Genomic DNA, 20,837 nt, shown 5'->3' with positions numbered 1-20,837 from the left:
AGGTGGTGTCATGTCAAATTGCTTGACATCGGTTTAGAAAATTCAGCTGCATCCTTAAATTGTTTAAGTTTTGTTTTCAAGCTTGTCTAAAATTATTTTTTGCAAGAATATTTTAATGATTGATGATATGTCACTTTTTTGTTGCTGAGCAAATATTTATCTATTCTAGTATTTCTAAGGCAGTGCTTGAGGGATTGAAACTGTTTCCCGCTGTAAACCCAGACGAGCCCCCACCACAACTACAACGATCACAAAACAAACTGAAGTAACTTCACAACACTATATGTGAAATGCAGTTTCTTTATTGTCTTGTGATACAATTACTTCCTCTTTCTGAGTGAAAACTCTTTGGGTTTACATATCGTCCTGTAAGATCTTTGGCTGGTTTGAAACTTTAATTATTAAAAAACATGTCTGAGAGCTCAAACTTTGCCAATTTCTTCGATGAAGCCATATTCTCTCTAACTTTCTTTTTCCTCCCTCTAAGGTAACAGAGGAGAAAAAGTCAAGAAGAACCATCGTAACCAAAGAATTTGTCTGAAACAGCTCATGGTTGTGATGCTGCGTCTACCTACTGTGTTTCAGGGGCTCAGAGAACTCAAAGCAGTGATGCTCATTTCACCCCATCTGAAGCAGATGGTTTGAATCCAAACGTATGTTACACCCTAATCAGGTTGCTCACAATAAACAACTAACTGTCAACAGAAGCACTGATTCAGCAACATCTGTGAATAAAATAGGACCCTCCTAAACTCTGATTGAGTTTATTTCCAATCAACGAAGTCACCAGGGAATGGAGCATGACCCCCCCCCCCCCCCCCCCCCCCCCCCCCACACACGTCCTGGAGGTGCTACACACTCATACATGTCAAACATGGCATGGTCTTTATGGATATACACATGAGGGAATTGCACCGATGGAAACAATCATGATGTAACAATATCCAGTTTGTAGAGTCAACGTCCACATCACTGAACATGTAACTTTACATTACCAAGACACACTGGATGATGCTTGCTCGTTGCTCGTATGGAATCTTTTTTTTAAAAATTCTCTGTAAAAGTGTAATAGTTTCATGAATACTGGCTTTTCTGATAACGACTTGTTTCCTCTTTAGCCTGGATGTTACAGCATCCGTGATTGGTGACAGTTTAGAATATTCATTCATCATACAATAGGAAACTTTGCTATTCCACCTCAGTCCATCTGAAATGAGCTCAGGCTCTTGTGGCCTGCACGACCTGATAGAACGGTTACCCTCTCGCCCATATACACTGGTACTATGGTTAACTGTGGTGGGCGTGACATGGTGGTCGCGCGGACCAAGTGGGCGGAGTTATTTATATGACGTCATCACTCGCCAACATGGCTCCGTGTCTCCGCAGCAGCAGCAGCACCTGAAGAGGAGGAGGAGGAGGAGAGGGGAGGGGAGAAGCTGGTACGTGCTGCGCTTCGTACTCCGGGTTTATTAACTGGCGGTTTGGTGGCGGTGCTCCGGGCTGAAAGCGGGACGTTCCTCCGGAGGCTGGCCGCTGTTAGCTCAGCTGTTAGCGGCCGTGACGAGTCGGTGAGGCCGCTGCTGGTCTGTTTACCTGCCGCTCCGCCGCTGGTCACCTGCATGTTGTTTCCTCTGGGCTCGTTCTGTGTGATCAAACCGTCTGTGCCGGCTGTTCCCAGGTTTCACAGTCACCACACCGGTCTGTGTCGGACAACGTGAATAAATACATGAGATGTTTGTGGGAAGCAGAACTCCAGTAACATTCATATTCACTAGTGAATTGAATTCAGACACAGTCAACTTGTCCTTCTCAAACTTTGAATAAAAGAAAACACACTGTACATAAGCAGAAACAGACATGAGGTTGGATCCAGTCTCCTCTCTTTATTTTCTCCTTTTCCATAATCATCCCATCTATTTCCAGACATTGACACTTTTGCATGTGTACAGGGGGCCATGTGGATTTAGAAACTGGGTTGTGGATGGACCCTCAAAAACCATAAACTGAATATATTTTTGCTTTATTGTGAAGAGGGAATGAGGAAAGGTGTATACATGGAGCAAAGTGAACCAAATAAATGACTCCACTTTAAAGAACAAGCACACAAACTATGACAGATCTACTGAAAACAAGCCCAACGTTGCTCATAATGAGAACTACTGTTTTGCACCAACCCACCAGATCAAATTCCTCTTATTGTGAAAACTATACCGGGCAATAAATCCGTTTGGGATTCTGATTCTAAAGACTTGGCAACACTGCCAGTGGGTTAAAGTACAAGAATCTTGTGTCGTTTCCATCGAAATTTCCACAAGATCTGAATCTAGTTATTACAATAAAGAAAAGAAAAGCGTACACTCTCTTATTTCACTTCTTTCAAAATGTCTGAATTTGTTATGCAGTCTGAAAAGATAAAATCAGCTTTAGTTGCAGAGTTGCATTGTGTTTAGACTCCTGTGTGACTGTATCCTGTATGGTGTATAATACAGTGTTCGAAACACCTCTCAGGATAATACACATCTGCTCCCTACACTCATTGAATTCCCTTCTTTCTGGCTACATTAAGGTAAATTGAGCATTTTTTCCTTCTTACAGGTCCAGTTTATTGTGAAGCTGATGCACTGAAGTGTTTAGTTGTGAACATTGACAGGACCAGTGTGAACTCTACCAACTACTCACCGTAACAGTCTTCAGATGAGACGCTTTGCCCCTCTGACAATCACATGTTGTTTTAGTGAAGCTGCAAAATGTATTTAACCTTTTTTTTAAGAAACTGGCTGACAGTCACAAAATGATTGGAAATGTCAGATCGACAACAAAGTGGAGACAATACAATAAACAGTATACAAAAGACCGTGGGCTCGATGAGAGGGATAACTCATGTTTCCGTGTTCTGGGGATTCACGCTCAGCAAATTCAAAGTGACAGGATTTCAAATATGAAAGAAAAGTGAAATTAATTGTGATGAAATGACAAATTGAGCTGCATGAGTTTTTACGCTCGATGTCAAGGCGTAACCACTCTTTCTTTTTTACAGACTCATGAGAAAACCAGCTTCTCCTCTTCAGTCAACACTGCAAACACACTTCAGCAGGAGTTTCGGCCAGAAAATTCAGAAAGATGAGTTCTTCAGAAGAGGTGAGATTAAAAAGAAATCTACTAGGATTGCTGGGATTCGAAGCCGAGAACAGAGAAGTTCTCAAAGAGCAGTTGAGGTGTTTTCAGGGCTTCACAGCTTGTTCTTCATCCTCACCATGTTGGCTATTTCTTCTTCTTCGCTTTAAAAAGTGCTGGCATTTTGCCAGTGTGTTGATGAAGACTGGCGCCTCCTGGTGGACTGATTGTTAAGCTCACTGGATGATGGAACGTCGCCTTTAATAAGAATAATGCATAGGTTTTATATAGCACTGTTCTGGACACTCAAAGATGCTTCACATTGCATTATTCATTCACTCCATACTCGGTGGTGGTTATCTACATATGGAGCCACAGCTGCCCTGGAGCAACTGACGGAAGGGAGGCTGCCAAACTGTGCTTTCGCCACCAACCCCCTCTCACTAAAAGATGTTGAAGTTGGAGTCATTCACTACTAAATTAAATACTGCCTTCTAGACAAAATGTGTTTGATTATAGGATTGATTTATAAAAAAACATAGAATGAAAACATCAATATGAAAACCAAACACAAACATTATTAGTGTAAAGTTATATTGTGATGACCTTCCTTTGTTTTTTCTCAGCCAATGGCGGCTGATCCAGACGGCAGCAGACCTCACCAGTGTCAGCGGTGCAGCAAGTCCTTCAGTCGGACCAGCAGAAGACACGAGCTGAGAGACCATGCTGCAGGGGAGCCGTACCACTGTGAGCTGTGTGGCAGCTCCTTCACTAAGTCCAGCGACTGGGAGCTCCACCTTTACACACACCCTGAGGAGTGCGGCAGCTGCTTCTCCGACCAGACATCCTGCAGGAAGCACCAGTCAGACTATGCTGGGCCGGACCGAGCTGCGCCGGACCGCGCTGCGCCGTACCACTGTGACCACTGCGACAAGAGCTTCAGCTACCTCAGCATCTACAAGATCCACATGCGCGTCCACACCAAGGAGAAGCCGTACCGCTGCCAGCAGTGTCCCAAGAGCTTCAGCTTCCTCAGCTCGTACAAGAGGCACCAGCTGAGCCACAGCGGCGAGAAGCCGTACCAGTGCGACTTCTGCGGGAAGAGCTTCACGCAGTCCGGACACTTCAGCCTGCACCTGCGGAACCACACCGACGAGAAGCCGCACGAGTGCGACCGGTGCGAGAAGAGCTTCAGCGACCTGAGCAGCTATAAGGTCCACCTGCGAGTCCACACGGGGGAGAAGCCCTACTGCTGCCCCCAGTGCGGCAGGAGCTTCTCCCAGCTGGGCAACTACAAGTCTCACCTGCGCATCCACACGGGAGAAAAACCTTTCCAGTGCGAGCTGTGCGACAAGAGCTTCTCCATCTCCAAGACGTACAAGCAGCACGTAATCACGCACACCGGCGAGAAGCCGTACCAGTGCACGGAGTGCGGGAAAGGCTTCGGACGCCTCAGTAACTACATGCGCCACCGCCGCATCCACACGGGAGAGCAGCCGTTCAGCTGCCGGCAGTGCGGGAAGAGCTTCAACAGCTCGTACAGCTACAGCCGACACCTGCGCGTCCACACGGGGGAGAAGCCGTACTGGTGCTCGCTCTGCAAGAGGCTCTTCACCAGGTCGCAGTCCTTAAAGAAGCACCGCTGCGTCGCGGTCGACCAAGACATGAAGACTGTGTGTGACACAGAGGAAACCAGCACAATCACAACATGACAACGTGTGGAGGTTTTACAAACACCCCATTAGGTTTCAGATCTCTAAAACCGCTCGGTCGTCAGTATGGGTGGTTCTGACAGACTTTACACTTACAGAAAATGACCCCATGTACTCAACCATCAATATTCACCGTCATCGCTATTTAGTCAGAGGAGCTGAAGAATATTAAGAAGAGGAGTTCATTTCAGTTCAGTCTAATCAGAGCGTAATGAACTATCAATTATTGCATCAAAAAATGTTTTCTTTTGTTCTGATGCAAAACATTAGGGATGCACTGATATGATAAGTCTGACCGATATTGATATTACTGGTATGGCTGATAACCAATATTTACCAATATCGATATATAACATAAAAAACTTCTCCCATCGTTAGCCTTTGTAGACACTGAAAAATGGTCATAAGCAGTGAATTTGAACAATCACTATGTAATGTAATCAGAGTAGATGAAGCTGCTTTTATATTTCCATCTCTGTCACACTAGCTCACTAGATGGCAGTATGTAACATTTCCTCTAGAGAAGTGTGTGTGTGTGTGTGTGTGTGTGTGTGTGTGTGTGTGTGTGTGTGTGTACTCAGTTTTATATTCATATATTTATTCATGCTTATACTCGTGTTTACGATGGACGTGAAAATTTTATACACCAGTGCAACTTAGAAATTTGTTGTTGTTTTTTCACTTGTTGCATTTTTTTTTTTTTGCCGGATGTGAATTATTGTCCAGAAAATATTCAAATCATACATCAACTCTTTAAAAGTGGTTGAGTTTGCACATGTTTATATTTTCCTGAAAAAGTTTAAGAACATTTTTAATAATCTGTTATAACTGCTATCTTAAACACCATTTTAAAGAACATAATTGTCCAAATTAATTGACATAATAAGACTCATTTTGGAAGTGTACAATCTCATTCCACATAAACGTTTTGAAATTAGCTCAATTCCTATTCTTGAATAACGACGTGTTTCAAAAGTGAGATATTTGTTTTTTGGTTACATTTTTCTTGCTCTGCTAGTTAAATCCAGCAGCAATTGAGGTTTTTCTGGCATACAGTAGCAGTTTTCTGTTGTCATACAGTGACATCTAGTGGTCCCAGTAAGTACTGATATATTGTGATATATGTCCTATGTCACATGACCAGCCTGCAAACTAGAAAGAAAAGTGTGACTTATAGTCCAGAAAATACGGTATAAGGAAGCAGAATGTGTTGAAACTAAAAAGACACAAACCATTTTAATTTTCTGTGTTTTTATCGAATACAGAACAAAACTTTTATGTCACTTTATAGAAGATCTACTTCCGTGTTACGATCTGTTGTCGTGCTACTTCAGGAGAAATAATATTGAGCTGGTGGACATCAACTGTAAATTCTAAGATTGGTTTTAATAATAAAAAATGAAAGGTTGGGATTGAATGAGTCACAATCAAACTTGAAATAAATGATTAAATTATAAAAAGTCTGAAATGTTTGTATTGTCTGAGTGAGCTTTAATAAATCTATTATCAAATTGTATGTGTCTGTGTTTGACTTTGAAAAGGATTTCTTCACTATGCAGTTGAGAGTGACGCCATGAAAAACCTACTTCAGTGTAATTTGTGTAATTTGACACCAACCTCATCATATCATGATCGCATAAAGAAATCTATGATGAGGGACGATGCGCACACAGTTTATCTGAGTTCATCTAATATTCAGTCTTTTTTTCAGCCCGGATTCGAGCAAAATCGCACGATAAGGCAAGATATGTGACATACAATAAAAAACGTTTTTTTAGGAATATCTATGTTATTGGGACCATATGAAGTAACTTTAGTTACCTTCTAAACAGAAACGGTGCACAATGTTTTTGCAAAAACTTGACAAATTCACTCATTTTGTGTAACAGGATCATTTAATAAAAAGACTGACAGTCAGCACACAATAACATCAGTTCCACAATCAAACTCAACTACAACAAAAATACTGTATATACTGGTTTCCCTTTTTATTCTAATCCAAACAAGAAACCTGTATACCGTACTCTCAACACTATATGTCAGACATTTTTTGAGTTGCTTTTTTAGCGAGTTATGTGATTTATATTAAGATTTATATCTAAAACTATACATGTTGGAGCTCGAGATGTGACTGTAAGGCAACAGAAAGTTGCTCCAGCGCCACAGGAAAACCTCCATCACTGCTGGATTTGACTGACAAAGAGCAAGAAAAGTGTCTCCAAAAATAAAAGGCTACAGGCATAACTTACAGTCTAGAAAATGCACTAAGATATTTGTTAAGTAAACAGGATCACAACACAGTTCATGAAATACCTCTTTTGTGAGAACATGAATCTAAAAGAGCAACTGAGTGAGAGAAGTCTGTGAAGCCAGCGGGACATTAAAACAGTCTGAACTCAACACTAAACCAAACACGACTGAAAGGAAGGCACAAAAAGGCTCCACAGGCTTTCTCAAATCACGTTCTTTGGACAAATTCAGCCAAAGTACAACTCTTTGGGAATTAAGTGCATTATTTTATTTGCAGGCCATGGTGGAGGCACCATCATGCTGTGGGGCTGCGCAGCTGCTTCTGGCACTCGAAGCACTGAAAGTACATGAAGACTACCAAGACAGAAATGTGCTAGAGTCTGAAACAAACTGTTTGAGATGAAGCTGTCGGGTCTGTACAGTTCAAGGGGAGACTTGAAAAGGAAACGGTTGAGCTTTTCAAATCGAAGAGCTTTTTAGTTCTAAGAGAAGAGCTGAAATCCACGTGTCCGAAAGTAGCAGCAGATGAGCAGCTTCAACACACTTTCTAGGTGTCTAAAACCATACATTGGGAAATGGTTACAATATCTGTGTCCGGGGAAAGTTTTTAACTGCACAACAGAAAGCTTTACACATTCTTGAGTAACTCTGGACTTTTTATTTAACATTCGAATGATACACAGATATCTTAAATAAATGACCCTAGTGATTCCATATCCTACCAACAGTCCAAACTTCAGAAGCAAAACTAAAGATAAACCTCAGTTCACCACACAGGACATCATACGTCATAGTACAGCAATACAGGTAATAAAACCAAAACTAAAACAAACGAAGGCTATACTTCATAATCAAAATATTAAGTTGTGAGACTGCATCTCAGGCAAATATGTGTAAGGCTGCACATTGTTTTCAAACAGAAAGAGATGAGAGGATCCGATTGTTGTAAGAAAAAAAAACTCACACAAGCATTTAAAGTCTAAATCGCCCGATGATTTCTTCTTTAGAAAAGCTTGAGAACTTTGTGTAGTTGCAGATTAATTATACACATGTAGAGAAAACTAACTGAGCTTTTTCTCTCTAATAAAGCAGTAAATACAAACTGAGTCACGGTGCGTCTCCACAGGATCCGTCTCTCTCCAGCTTCCTATTCATTGTCACGGGCGGCTGAGCGTCGAGGCATCGCAAGCCTTTGGCGAAAGCTCTTAACGAGCTGTAGTGGAATCAAAATAAGGCAGGTTCAACAACTGAGCAGCTTTTTTTCTCACCTCAAATGTTTTCAGAAATACTTTTCGCTGTTTTACAAATAAAAGAGAAACTTTGTGACCAAACGTGGTTTGGTTTGAGCTGCACGCTACATGCTACAGAGAGTTTTGGGACTCGCATGCTAGCGATGCAACATGCTACACATGAATGAAATATGACTGAACACTCATTTACAGCAATTTGGAGCGTGTGGCGGCACGAAATAAATCCTTTTAATCAAGACACCGCTTCGTCGCCCGCTAGTGACATGCCCACCAACCGGGAGATTTTCAGGAACTCCGCCTTTCCCTGCAAAAAAAAAACGCTCCTGTGGTCACGTACCCTCCGTGCCCTGCTTTTGACTGTCTTGGAGTCTCTTCAAACACGTCCTGACATGTTTTTTTTTATTTTATTTTCTAAAACGTTGGAATGTTGTATAAAAAGTACAATACAATGAAATTGTTCCGTACTGTCTTTTCAGTACGTTTCACTTCTGCTAACATCAAACTGGAAGGTTGACGGCGAGGCCTTTATCAAACCATGACTCCGCCGGCGTCCTTCTCGCAGTCTGACTTGTCTTCGTCTACTTTGACGCAGCGGTGTTTCCTCAGGGACAAAGACCAGGCGAAGTACCTCTTACAGTGAGAGCACCAGTACGGCTTCTCACCTGTGTGTGTGCGCAGGTGCTGGTTGTAACTCCCCGACTGGCTGAAGCTCCTGTCGCACTGCTCGCAGCGGTACGGCTTCTCGCCCGTGTGCACGCGCAGGTGTCGCATGTAGCTGCCCAGCCGGCTGAATCCCCGCCCACAGATGTCGCACCAGTTGGACTTCTCGCCGGTGTGGATGCGCTGGTGCTGGTTATAGTAGCTCACGCGGCTGAAGCTCTTTCCGCACTGCTCGCACTTGTAGGGCTTCTCCCCCGTGTGGATGCGCAGGTGCTGGATGTAGGTGCTGCACTGGGTGAACCGGTTCCCGCAGAAGTCGCAGCAGTACGGCTTCTCGCCCGTGTGGATGCGCACGTGATTCTTGTACGTGCTCAGACAGCGGAAGCTTCTGCCACAGAAGTCACAGCTGTGAGGTTTCTCCTCGCTGTGGCCTCGAACGTGCTCCATGAAATCTTTGAGCTGGCTGAAGCGCTGCTCACAGTGCTCACACTGGAATGGTCCGGAACGGTCACAGACGTGGTCCCTGGAGGAGCTCTGCTCGGGGAAAACACTCCCACACTGCTCGCACAGGTACGCCGTTTCCTCAGGTTGCCCGGGATCCTCGGGTTCCCTGGATTCCCCGGGTTTCTCCGGTTTCTCGGGGCGCTCCCACTGGTTCCCCTTGCTGACGGCGCTGCCACACGGCTCACAGTGATGCAGTTCCTGTGCAGTGTGGGTCGGGTCATGAGATCTCAGAGCACAGATCTGCTGACACTGATGAGGTGGGCTGTCGACTGCCACCGCCGGCTGCACAAACACACAGAACACGGTCAAAAACGTAAAAACGATGAATAATTTCTGATGTCTGTCCTACTAACACGGCCAGATTAAACGCTAAAGGCTGGAAACTAATTCTGGATATCTGTTAATGGAAGAAACAAGAAGTGGAAAGTGGGAAAACTGAGAAAATCAAGGTTTAGTTTCAACTCACCTCTTCTTCTGAAGAAGAATTCATTTCAACACTTCAATGGTTCAACTCAAAGTCCTGCAATCAAAATAAGAAAGACGTAAGAGTTCAATGAAACAACAATCCCACTGTCCAACGTTAGTTCTGCTCTTAAAGATTCCATGTTACACAGTTATTCGACAGTTTCATATCCGTGTCTGAGGTCCAACAACATTGTGTTCAAAGTGTATTTCCCCAAATCCAGAGATGGTCCTGAATTCTACTCGGTCTATAGCCCCGGTCCCACCTCGCAGTACGTGCTGGAGCAGGGCGGAGCGGGACGTACGGTAAGGCAAAACGCACCCAGACCCAACTGTGTTGCAGGGTTCCACCACAGAGAGTTTGTGTTAATATGTAGGTGAGGCTGTGAACGACGCAGGTATGTGACATCGCTCCGCAGCAGGAGCTGCAAGCTAAAAACACAACTAATATTGCTTGAAAACAGATCATGACATGAATGTGGTTTTAAATTAAAGTAAAGTGAGTAGAACTAATGTAAGATAAAATAAGGAATATATTAAAAGAGAGCATGTAATAAATAGGATTTTAAAATTCAGTACCTTTTAATTGAAAAGAGCATTAAGAAGTTGATTTGGGTTAAAAGCTAAACAAATGAGACAAATACATTTAAAACAATTAATATGATTAGAAAAGTGAATTAGGTAAATATGATTTAATCTGGAGCAAGTTAATAAGTATAAACTTCAATTAAACCAAGTAATTTTTTTACCCATACATTATGTTGTATGTCTATCGATCCATACAATACTCGGATCCCGTTCTAGATTTTTGTTTTCGTTTCACAGATATGCGGTGGAAGAATAGATGAGAAAAATCTGCACTGATTCCTCACAGCCTGGAATTTCATAATTCATGCATTCACGTCCTCATCAAGTGTATCCTCAGACAATGCAAGACAGAAGGCGATAACGAACGCCATTCTGACAGACCTGGTGACAGGAAGTAGTGTGCCTCTTTCTTTCACAGAGCATGAGCATTTCTGACACTTCGTGTCTGTGGCTGACTCAAAGTAGCAGCCTGCCGTCGGACAATAGACTTTAAGTTTGAATCGGTTGTTGTAGAAACACGAAAAAAAAAAAAAAACTGCTCTTCACAGTTTTTTCCAAACATGTGGTCAGACGGACGAATGCGTGTCTTTTTGGGGGTTACTGGTCACGTATTGTCAACATCTGAAGGGGTACACTTAGGAATGTCTTTGCACCACCATGATCAAATTATGTCTAATATGGACTTTGAAAGCTTTTGATTCACAAAATGTTTAAATAACAATATCAACCAGCTATTCATGCAAGCATAACACACTGTACTGTGAAATTATGAATGACACGCCTTTAAAATTAACTCATTTGTTCTGTTTGTTTCATTAGATGTGGTTCTGCACGAAGTGCGACCTGGCTCCACACAGCAAAGTGCTGAAGACCAAAAGGTGCCAGAGCAGCCGGAACAGAACTCTAGGATATTCTTAAGAGTGCAGAAAATGAGACACAATTTAACATAACTATTTCACCCTTTGCTGTGGGCAAGCTTGTCTGTCCTCTGAAAGACAAATAGGGACATCCTTCCTGCACAATGAGAGCTCTTTCAGCGCTCCAGTTGAGAGGGTCTTCCGCCACGATGGACTCATCATGAGGCCACATCCTGCTTAGCTGGCTGACAAGACCCTTTCAAATCTGATATTTTGCAAGTGATGCATGATGCTGCCACCCCCATGCTTCACTAGGCTCGTTTAACTGCAGAACATAAAAACGCATCTTGACAAAGTTCACATTAAAAACACATTGTGATGAAATCTAGGAGGAAACACTGATATTTCTTCAGGAGAATGTGATATTGGACCTGTTAAGAGTTTTATCTACTGCCTGACGTGAGCAAAACATTTCTGCAGCCTTCAGCATGCAAGTTCGCTACTTTCACGACTGCATCACTCATCTCCAGGCTGTGACGATTATTGCAAGCTACTGTTCACTTCTTGACTGATCTTAAGTCTGTTAAGGAATAAAGAAATATAGCTCTTAGTCTCAGTACTGCTTCAAGAAAGTTAACTGAACATTTGTAAATCAATTCATTTTAAAATGATTTCTCCCGAATGTTTAACCCGCCTGCAGTTGTTGCTTCCGGAGTGGCAGGACTTTTACCAGGCAGCAGGACGACGGCGTGAAATAAAAGATTTAAAGTTTGTTACTTTTATGTAGATTGCGTGATTTACTTTCGTCCCAAGGATTAATTTCAATTCAATGACAAGACTTGGATAAAAGGAAAACAATGTTTTATTGGTGCAACAAAGACAAAAAAGCTATATACAAAGAACAGAGTTAAATACAGTTTGTTGTGTGGTCTGTTTACATCTTTTCAATGATCTTTGTCAGCAGAGTCTCAAAGTTCTCCTGCGCAGACTTCATCTGGGCCAGAGTTTCCTCATGGCGTCGCTGACATGCTACTTCTGCCTCCCTGAGGAAGGCCACCATGTCGTCCTCCCGGCGGCGCTTCCGGGAGTTCCTGGGGGGCGCAGCAAATATGTCGACTGAACTGGTGGAGGCTACGGGGGATGGGGCTCGGCAGTAAGGCGAGGGGGACGGAGGGCTGGACGTGGGAGAGCGAGGTGGAGCGTGGTAGGTGGAACAGAGAGGCTGAGCACTCAGAGCCGCAGTGCCGAATAAAATAGAGGGACTGGTGAGAGTCAGGTGTGTGGAAAAGGCCTTCGGGGGAAGTTCAAGGACTTTGGGCCCTCGCACCTCCAGCCCACGCGACGACCCCACGACTGGAAACACAAAATCATCCTGGCCGCCGATGAGGTCGTTCATTTCCTTGTAAAACTTAAATCTGATGGGGCCTTTTCCGTGCAGCGCATTGTTGTCTTTGACCCTCTTGTAACCTTCCACCAGGGTGAACCACTTCCTTTGCACCCTCTCTGGTAGAAAGTTCTCGTTGAAACGCTCCCTCAGCTTCTCGGCCATGCTCTCCCACATCTGCTTCTTGGATTTTTTGGCCAGTTTCAGCCTGTAACTGAGTTCTTTCAGGGACCTTGGAGGTCCTTCTCCATCAGCCTCGATGTACTCACGGATCAGATCAATGACAAACAGCGTCTGTTCTGTTGAAAATCCCAGATTGACTGGCATGGCCGCAGTGGAAATGTTTGGTTTAAAGTCTTCAAGATCATCTGAAACACAAACAACATGTGTTGGAGTATGCAATTTTCCTTGCACTCATACAATACAACACAACAAAAACCATGAGGGGAATATTTCTATCTAACCTCCATTTTCTTCAGTCGACATCATTGAGAGTAAATAACACTGACAGCTCGGTGGAGGAGCCCAGGGTGGTTCCAGTCCTTGTGGAACTCCTGTAGACATGCACAGCAAAGTGAGAAACACAAACATGTTGACAACAGGCGCTCTAGTCTCTGGGGAAAAAAAGGGAAGCAGACCCTGATTGACATAAATTAAAGAACTAACTTTAACTTCCTTACGTGATCTTTAAATGTTTAGAGATCAGCAATTTATCTGACTACAAACCAATATAAGGACAAAAAAACAACATGTTTTTAAGTTTCCTTTGTTTCCAGGAGTGATAAGACAAGCTTTTAACATATATTCATATGTGATGAAAAGATATTTGATCAAAGACACCAACTTTATTAGTCAAACTGAATTAAATCTGTTATTGCTGGAGTGAGATAACAGTCTCAATATCAACATGACAGTCAGTCCTTCCTCCAACACTGACTGCTCTGCTGTAAACACACACACACACACACACACACACACACACACACACACACACACACACACACACCTACTAATTGTCACATTAAACCTGTTTTTTTTCCCCCAGTGTGTTAAAATAAACATTTATCTTGTAGTGGCTAGCTAATGTATAGCGTCATTAGCTTCTGTTAGCAACGTCCCATAATACATAAATCACAACAACAACGTAACTACACACACACACACAGTTCTGAGTGCAGAACGAACCAAACGCTCGCTGCGTGCCAACAGAGAAACAAACTATTCAAAAATAATACTCACAGCTCAAACCGTAAGTCTTCGAAGTTGTCCGACTTTACGAGGACGAATTCCGACTTCAAGGAACTAGTCCTTCAGCAACTTCCGGTTTAGAAGCACGGAAAACCAGTTCCGATGACAACCGGAACGCGCAGTGACTCGGCCCGGCCTGCAGCCGCCCGAGAAGCGGCCGGCCCGGGCCAGGCAGAGCCGAGGGACCATAGCGGCAGCCTACCGTGACACAAGGCGACAGGCAGGGAGCGGGGGACGCCGAGGCGGACACACGCTGACCGGGGCGCCGCCGAGGGCCGCCGGGGCTTCTGCTCCGCCGCTACAGCCACAATGGAAACACCGTCATCATGCAAACCCACGGCTTCTGCTGGGCGGACAGGGACAGCAGTGCCTGGAGCGGCCAGCAGAGGGCGCCGGGCGGACAGGGACTGCAGTGCCTGGAGCGGCCATCGCAGGGCGCTGGGCGAACAGGGACTGCAGTGCCTGGAGCGGCCAGAAGAGGGCGCCTGGCGGACAGGGACTGCAGTGCCTGAAGCGGCCAGCAGGTAGCGCCGGGCTGACAGGGACTGCAGTGCCTGAAGCGGCCAACAGGTAGCGCCGGGCTGACAGGGACTGCAGTGCTTAAAGCAGCCAGCAGGGGGCGGAAGAGCTTAAACAATCCCCCGTCGGTCATGTGGGTCATTTCTCAAAAATAGTAAAAGTATATAAAACTAAAACTAGAATATAACTAAATCAGTTAAATCATAAAATAAAAAGTAATGAAAGTTATTTAATAAAAAATTTACAGAGATCAAAAGCTTCTTGGATTTGTAAAATCTCTCATTTTCAATTGATAAAATCCCATAAAGTGGTTTTCATCTTAGGTGTACTTAAATAATTTTCTTTTGTTTTGAGAATTGGAACAGCAGAAAACACAATGTCTTGTTTAAATCAATTATTTATTGAAATATCTCACATCATTTCCTCAAAATAGCACATTTATCACAGCAAATATTTAAACAATTAAATTTAAGGAATATCTGAAGCAAAAGGTCTGATATTAAAGCTCTGATGGGAGTGACATGAATGGATGAATCTTAGCAAATCACATCGGTCTTGTTCCATCATGTGTTCATTACGTGGTGCACAGCTTCATTTCATTCACATCTATAACTATATTGATCTGGAGTGAGAAAGGTGCTGCAGCTTCTGCAGGAAGAAAAAACACCCCAGCAGTAACTCAAGCAAAGCACTAAAACCTCCATCCTGGAGAGGAAGGAGTGAGCTCCATAGTACAATCAATATACTAAAACATGTTGAAACAAGAGCAATGAGAGATTTCTGACGTCCGCTGAAGGTTGAACTGGACCAGCTCTTGGGAGTATTAAAAGACGTGTGCAGTCGGCACACTGTACTGAAGACTCAGGCTCATCTGTGCATGACAACAGGCTCTTTTTCACTGCTTCGCTTTAAACTATGCAGACTTTATCTTCTCTTGGTTCCTCCGAATCCTGAACAACAAACACAGTCATTCAAGTTAAACCTTCATTCTACAAAGAAACTCCGTTCATACACGTCAGTAAATATAAAAAAAAGTCAATAAAACAGACATAAATAAGAAAGTAGCACACATATTGTCAAAATCAATAAATATAAAGGAAACATTGAGACAGCAATGCTAACATGCAGTGTCATGAGGTGTCGGTGTTTGGAATAGCTGGTTAACTGACTGATTAATTATCAGAAACTATAAGTGAAGAGATGGATGCTAAGAAGAGCAGCTGACGTCTACAAACAACACAGACAACAAGAGTTTTCAGGGTTTTTTCACTCTTAAAGGTTTATATGATGACCAGAACAGAGACAGAACAGACGAGTTGGTCTAAAAGGTTTAGATTAAGGGAGACTAACTATCATACGTCAACCAGCACAAGCTATTCGCACTGTGAAGGCATCATCATACGTGGGGATGCCTCTGGGCAGCAAGCATAAGAAACCTCATAAAGGGAAGAGGTTTGACAAATGCTGCAAATACCAGAGAAAGTCCAGGGGGAAGTTGCTTTACTCAGCAAGACAAACAAAACACCAGGAATCAAATCTATATTCCAGAGTTTTGTTGAAGTCTGTTTCTCAGTGTCACACCCTCCAATGGAAAACTCTCTTCAAGGAATAAATTGACGTAATATGGATCAGATGATCCTTTTTTATATGTAATGTAATGAATTTTACTTTCCAGAAACAAAAGTGAAAGAGCTGTACAGAAAAGCTAAACCTCAATCTGAAATTGTAGCCAAATGTGCTTTTAATGAAAACAATAAATATTTATTCAAACATTTATTACAGAATAACTTTAAACTAAAAAGCTAAATCGTAATGACAATAATGTGGTGGAAAGCGTCACAGGGTGAATGAATGCCGATGAGGCAGCAAAGTGGTTTAGTGGTTAACACCTTCACCTCACAGTGGGAATATCCCTGGTTCGACTCCAGGCTTGTTTTGAGAGCAGTTTGCTTTGTTTTCTTAGTTTGTTCTCGTCGAGATGGAGAGGAAATCTGTCCAGGGTTCACCCTGGATGAAGGTGTAGCGTTTCTACCTGAAGCAGTGCGCGTCCCAGAAGACGAAGGAGCCGAAGGAGGAGGAGAAGAAAAGCTTCTGTTACTGTAGCCCGGGTAGTTGTGGTTGTAGCTGTAAGGCTGATTTCTGGAGAATAAACAGAATAAAAATCACTCACAGGTCCACAAGTCTGCTTCATATTCTTCCAGTCTCTCTGTCTTCATTTACCTCTGACGACCAAACAGATATCCCAGCACCCCTCCTGTTCCCATGCCGGTCCAGAAGCCTCCCCCCGTATTGCCGCCCGCCCCCTGGCCCCAGCCTCCGGGGTACTGCTGTCTCTGAGAGAACCCGCTGTAGCCGGGGCTGGCTCCAGAATAGCCTGAACAGAAACAACCGACACAGTCAAGAAGAGTCACTTTGCATCACAACAATGGCACGAGCAGTGCGGGGCCTACCTGTGAAGTCAGGTTTGAATCCCGGGGGCGGGGGTCTTGCTGTGGAGTCATGAGGATCGTCTCTGGGCTGCCCCGCCGCTCCACCATCTTGCTGGGCTGTATTCCCACTGAGAAACAGCTTGTAGACACCGTAGGCTAACAGCAGCAGTACAACCAAACCCAGCAGACCCCCAGAGTCCCCGGAACCCCCAGAGCCTGAGGGGTGCGAGCTCTGATATTGTGGCTGCTGCTGATGATGAGGATGTGTGTTTCCAGAGAAACCACTGAAGAAACTAGAAGCAAAATCCCAAAGACCTGAGAAACACAACGGACAAACAATGGTTTACACACTCCTCCTTTAACGGGAATGAATCCACCGTCCGCCTCCACATCCTCATACCTCCAGAGCTTTTGGATCCAGTCTGGGAGCCCCAGCTTCCATGATTGCCCCTCCGACCCTCCGCAGTCAGCTCCAGCGTGTACTCCAGCCCGCAGGAACCCTTCAACACGTACGCGTCAGCAGGGTGGCTGTAGCCCTCACAGCTCACCTCGATGTGGCCAAACCGGTAGGCGTTGTCCATATCAGTCCGACATTCCCACTGTGATGGAGAAACAGTCACCGAGAGCTGCTCTCAACACTTTAACCAGCAAGGGAATGTGTCTGTGTGGCGCATTGAGATCAGGACAGGTTGTACAAGATTTGTAGAATCTTCTGCTTCACTCTTCTCATGATCACATAAACATCTGGGTGCTTTTCTCCTTAAACACCAACTTCAACAAAAAGGGCTGTGCACCTAAAACTGTGCATGAAAAGGTCATATATATTTAGGCCTTTTTTTTTTTAATATAATATGATGTCAGACACCAGCACTCGGTAATCTATCAAATTTAGAACAATTCTATGTAAATCTTTTTACACATTTCAAGATACATGACAGATTTTGTGTTAACTTCAGAGTATGATGTACCATTCATGTTTTTCAAAAGCTACTTAACAAAAAAGAAAAATCGTAGGAAGATTCTCTATAATCTGGATGTGAGCTGATGAAACTCTTCATCCAACATCGAAATTCTTACATCTTATACATTTAAAACCTCGTTAGTTGGGGGGGATCATAAACCACACACACACACACACACACACACACACACACACACACACACACACACACACACACACACACACACACACACACACACACACACACACACACACACACACACACACACACACACACACACACACACACACACACACACACACACACACACACACACACACACACACAGATTTTAGAGCGTCTTCGTCTCAACTGAACGAACTTCAGCTAAACTTTCAGTGAATCCATCATTAAACTGACCCACACAGTTCTGAGAGTTTAGATAAACACAACTAGAGAAACAGATAAACACAAATATGTGCACATTATTAAAACGGGCCTTACAGAAAGAGACATGAGCAATAAGTAAAAGTTACTTTCTGATGTAACTACTGACTCACAGTAACTAGTAATGTCCTGCTCACCTGTACGTCCACTCCATCCCAGCCTTTGTTCAAACACTGGACCACGTCGGGGATGTAGGTGTGGCAGCCCGCCGAGCCGCCAACACACTTCAGCTGAGGAACCGAGGAGGAGCGTCTCGCTGTGGTCTGACGATTCTTGTACAGGGTCAGAGCCTGGATTTCCCGCAGCAACACGCTGCCTGCAGGTGGAAGGAAAGCAGGAAAATGTATTTCTACATGACATTTTTATATTTATTCTTTATTTTACCAGTATATACTGTACACAACAGAACACAACAGTTCTTCACGGAATCCCCTCTGAGTTTAAGAATGTCAATTAAAAATAACTATTCAGTTGTCCTCAGAACAACTGCATGTTGGTGGAATAAATATGTTTTTGTACTTCTTTCAATAAGTGAGCAACTAAAAGCTCACAGTGGTATAGACAACAAACAAATATTGGTGGACATGTGGGGGCTTTAAAACATCTCTTTCAAATCCATGCAATTAAACGGATCTTCTTTTCCAATTCTAACAATGTGTACTTTGAAGAAAACACTTTCCTCAAGACGTGAGACCTCTGATCATTCAGACGAGTTTGTGTGAGCTTTAAATGTGGCTCACAATCCTCATTACTCTTTATCCGAGTCAGTTCATCTCATGTTCCCATGCAATGTGCATTCATTCTTTACGAATTTGGAAAATCAGATAGAGATCTAGTTCCCTAGATTTACTAAATTACTTCAACATTAAATCACACTAGGTGACCACACGGGAGAAGTCAGAAGCACAAAAAACAAGGGGAAAAAACGAAACACAACCACATCAACAAGTCCCAAAGCAAAAGATTCTTCATCATCACGAGTGATTGATTAGTCGTCCTATGTTCAGCTATTATCATGCAGAATAATACAGTTGTTAAAAAGGGTCAACTGTGCACCTCAGGCTACAGTTCTCAGAGGGAACTGTCATGTACTGGTTCATGATTTCACCTCACAGTAAGATGCTGATGGGTTCCAGGCTGAGACTTGACTTCCTGTACATGACTTGTGTGTTTTGCTTCAGTCTGAGGGACTGTGTGAGTGTGTGTTGTCCTGTGATGAGAGTCCAGGGTGTATCTGTCAATGTGGATGGATGAATTTGTAGCATATCTTCAGCATAATCCATTGTTTCACTGTAAATGCAGAATGGAAAAGCTGCTGCTTTTTTTTTTTTTACACTCGTGTAAAAAAACAAAATGGACAGAATGAAACAACTTGAGGAGGAAGAGGAAGAGGAAGCACACTGAACTAAACATGAAACTGAAAGAAACGTTTGCATAGTGGTAAAACGTCATCAAAACAACGTGGAAGCGGCTCTTACTGCTAATGCTAAGCTGCATTTATAAGCATTTTATGAGTGAGAAGGACAACGTACCGTCATCGTAACACCGGGCGAGTCCCAAACAGACAAACAACAAGATCTTCATGTTTCCGTCAAAGAGGAAGGAACCTCACCGGTCACCCCCACGATCAATCTATGAAGATATTCAGGCTCTCTGATCAATCCAGAAATATGTTTAGGCTGTCTGATCGATCTATGGAGACATTCACCCTTTCTCTGATCAATCTATGAAGGTTGGAGCGCCACAGTGCGCCATCACAAAGTGGGACACCACTTCCGCATTACGTCTACTGTTTGTGTTTTCTCCAGCCAATAGGAAGCGTGCACGACTGCAGCCTGCAACATATTGCAATAGTTTCCACTGGAAGATGGTTCGATATGACGCTTGCTTTATTTTCTGACTCCACGAGATGGCAATCTTGGTTTGAAGAAAGAGTCTTTAGGCACCACTACATATAAAAACCAATTAACCATTATTTCATCTGCTCTATATTGAGTGAATATGCATTACATTGCATTGTTAAATCTCTCATTCACTCACAAATGTAGGCAACTGCCATGCAAGGCAGTCAATTCATCCATTGGGAGCAATGTGGGTATCAGTGTCTTGCTCAAGGATACTAGGAAATGTGTACAGATAGGGAATCAAACCCACAACATTCTGATTGACAGACAACCAGCTGAGCCACAGCCACCCATCAATTACTGTGCTTTTAGAACACGAGTTTCAGGGGAATTCATGTCAGTCTCATATTTTCATCAGATTGTAGATATCAGGGTTTGCTGGAGGTCACATTTCATTTCATGTGGGCTTTGTTATTCTGGACTGATAAATGGTGGCATGTCAGCATAGAAGAAAATCAGACTTTTGGAACTACACAATAAGGCTTAAAATCATTATTCAAAGAGCTTGTTAGAATCTCATTTCACAGTTCTGACGCAGCAGCAGGGAACCATGAAATACAAATGATTT

The 20,837-nt window shown here is 43.4% G+C and overlaps 4 protein-coding genes across 5 annotated transcripts; 1 reads left to right on the top strand and 3 right to left on the bottom strand.

Annotated features, from left to right (window-relative positions):
• Positions 1-3,743: 3,743 nt before the first annotated feature.
• On the top strand, positions 3,744-4,979 carry LOC308109793 (uncharacterized protein; the record flags this gene model as incomplete). The annotated part of the gene is made up of 1 exon (XM_080463598.1): positions 3,744-4,979. One exon carries the CDS (start codon positions 3,744-3,746, stop codon positions 4,824-4,826), a length of 1,083 nt encoding a protein of 360 aa, XP_080319724.1. The 3' UTR covers positions 4,827-4,979.
• A 1,727-nt stretch (positions 4,980-6,706) lies between these two features.
• Positions 6,707-14,391, bottom strand: LOC308109246 (uncharacterized protein). Its single transcript, XM_080462696.1, has 3 exons — positions 14,232-14,391; positions 9,957-10,010; positions 6,707-9,772 (listed from the first exon to the last, which is right to left on the bottom strand). Exons 2-3 carry the CDS (start codon positions 9,978-9,980, stop codon positions 8,855-8,857), a joined length of 942 nt encoding a protein of 313 aa, XP_080318822.1. The 5' UTR covers positions 9,981-10,010; positions 14,232-14,391; the 3' UTR covers positions 6,707-8,854.
• LOC308109247 (uncharacterized protein) lies at positions 12,243-14,388 on the bottom strand. Its single transcript, XM_080462697.1, has 3 exons — positions 14,021-14,388; positions 13,246-13,335; positions 12,243-13,149 (listed from the first exon to the last, which is right to left on the bottom strand). The coding sequence occupies exons 2-3, from the start codon at positions 13,268-13,270 to the stop codon at positions 12,332-12,334; spliced, it is 843 nt and encodes a 280-aa protein (XP_080318823.1). The 5' UTR covers positions 13,271-13,335; positions 14,021-14,388; the 3' UTR covers positions 12,243-12,331.
• Positions 14,392-14,928: 537 nt separating the features above from the next.
• saraf (store-operated calcium entry-associated regulatory factor) lies at positions 14,929-20,162 on the bottom strand. 2 transcript variants are annotated; one of them, XM_080463476.1, is made up of 8 exons: positions 20,074-20,146; positions 19,898-19,997; positions 18,503-18,681; positions 17,378-17,576; positions 16,999-17,292; positions 16,769-16,922; positions 16,581-16,687; positions 14,935-15,498 (listed from the first exon to the last, which is right to left on the bottom strand). In XM_080463476.1, exons 2-8 carry the CDS (start codon positions 19,947-19,949, stop codon positions 15,473-15,475), a joined length of 1,011 nt encoding a protein of 336 aa, XP_080319602.1. In that variant the 5' UTR covers positions 19,950-19,997; positions 20,074-20,146; the 3' UTR covers positions 14,935-15,472. The 2 variants fall into 2 exon arrangements, with proteins under 2 accessions (XP_080319601.1, XP_080319602.1); XM_080463475.1 differs by having other exon boundaries at positions 14,929-15,498; positions 19,898-20,162.
• Positions 20,163-20,837: the final 675 nt, after the last annotated feature.

Source organism: Lipophrys pholis, assembly GCF_963383615.2.
Source record: "Lipophrys pholis genome assembly, chromosome: 5".
In the NCBI taxonomy this organism is placed as follows: domain Eukaryota; kingdom Metazoa; phylum Chordata; class Actinopteri; order Blenniiformes; family Blenniidae; genus Lipophrys; species Lipophrys pholis.
Note: the sequence above shows the minus strand (reverse complement) of the source record. Positions and strands in the feature narration are given on the sequence as shown.

Excerpts from the sequence above, each read along its gene's own strand:
- LOC308109247 (XM_080462697.1), bottom strand. The coding sequence starts at position 13,270 with ATGATGTCGACTGAAGAAAATGGAG. Across the intron at positions 13,150-13,245 it reads GTCGACTGAAGAAAATGGAG|ATGATCTTGAAGACTTTAAA; the intron begins GTTAGATAGAAA and ends TTTGTGTTTCAG.
- saraf (XM_080463475.1), bottom strand. The coding sequence starts at position 19,949 with ATGAAGATCTTGTTGTTTGTCTGTTTGGGACTCGCCCGGTGTTACGAT. Across the intron at positions 18,682-19,897 it reads CGCCCGGTGTTACGATGACG|GCAGCGTGTTGCTGCGGGAA; the intron begins GTACGTTGTCCT and ends TTCCACCTGCAG. Across the intron at positions 16,923-16,998 it reads ATTCAAACCTGACTTCACAG|GCTATTCTGGAGCCAGCCCC; the intron begins GTAGGCCCCGCA and ends GTTTCTGTTCAG.
- LOC308109246 (XM_080462696.1), bottom strand. The coding sequence starts at position 9,980 with ATGAATTCTTCTTCAGAAGAAGAG. Across the intron at positions 9,773-9,956 it reads ATTCTTCTTCAGAAGAAGAG|CCGGCGGTGGCAGTCGACAG; the intron begins GTGAGTTGAAAC and ends GTGTTTGTGCAG.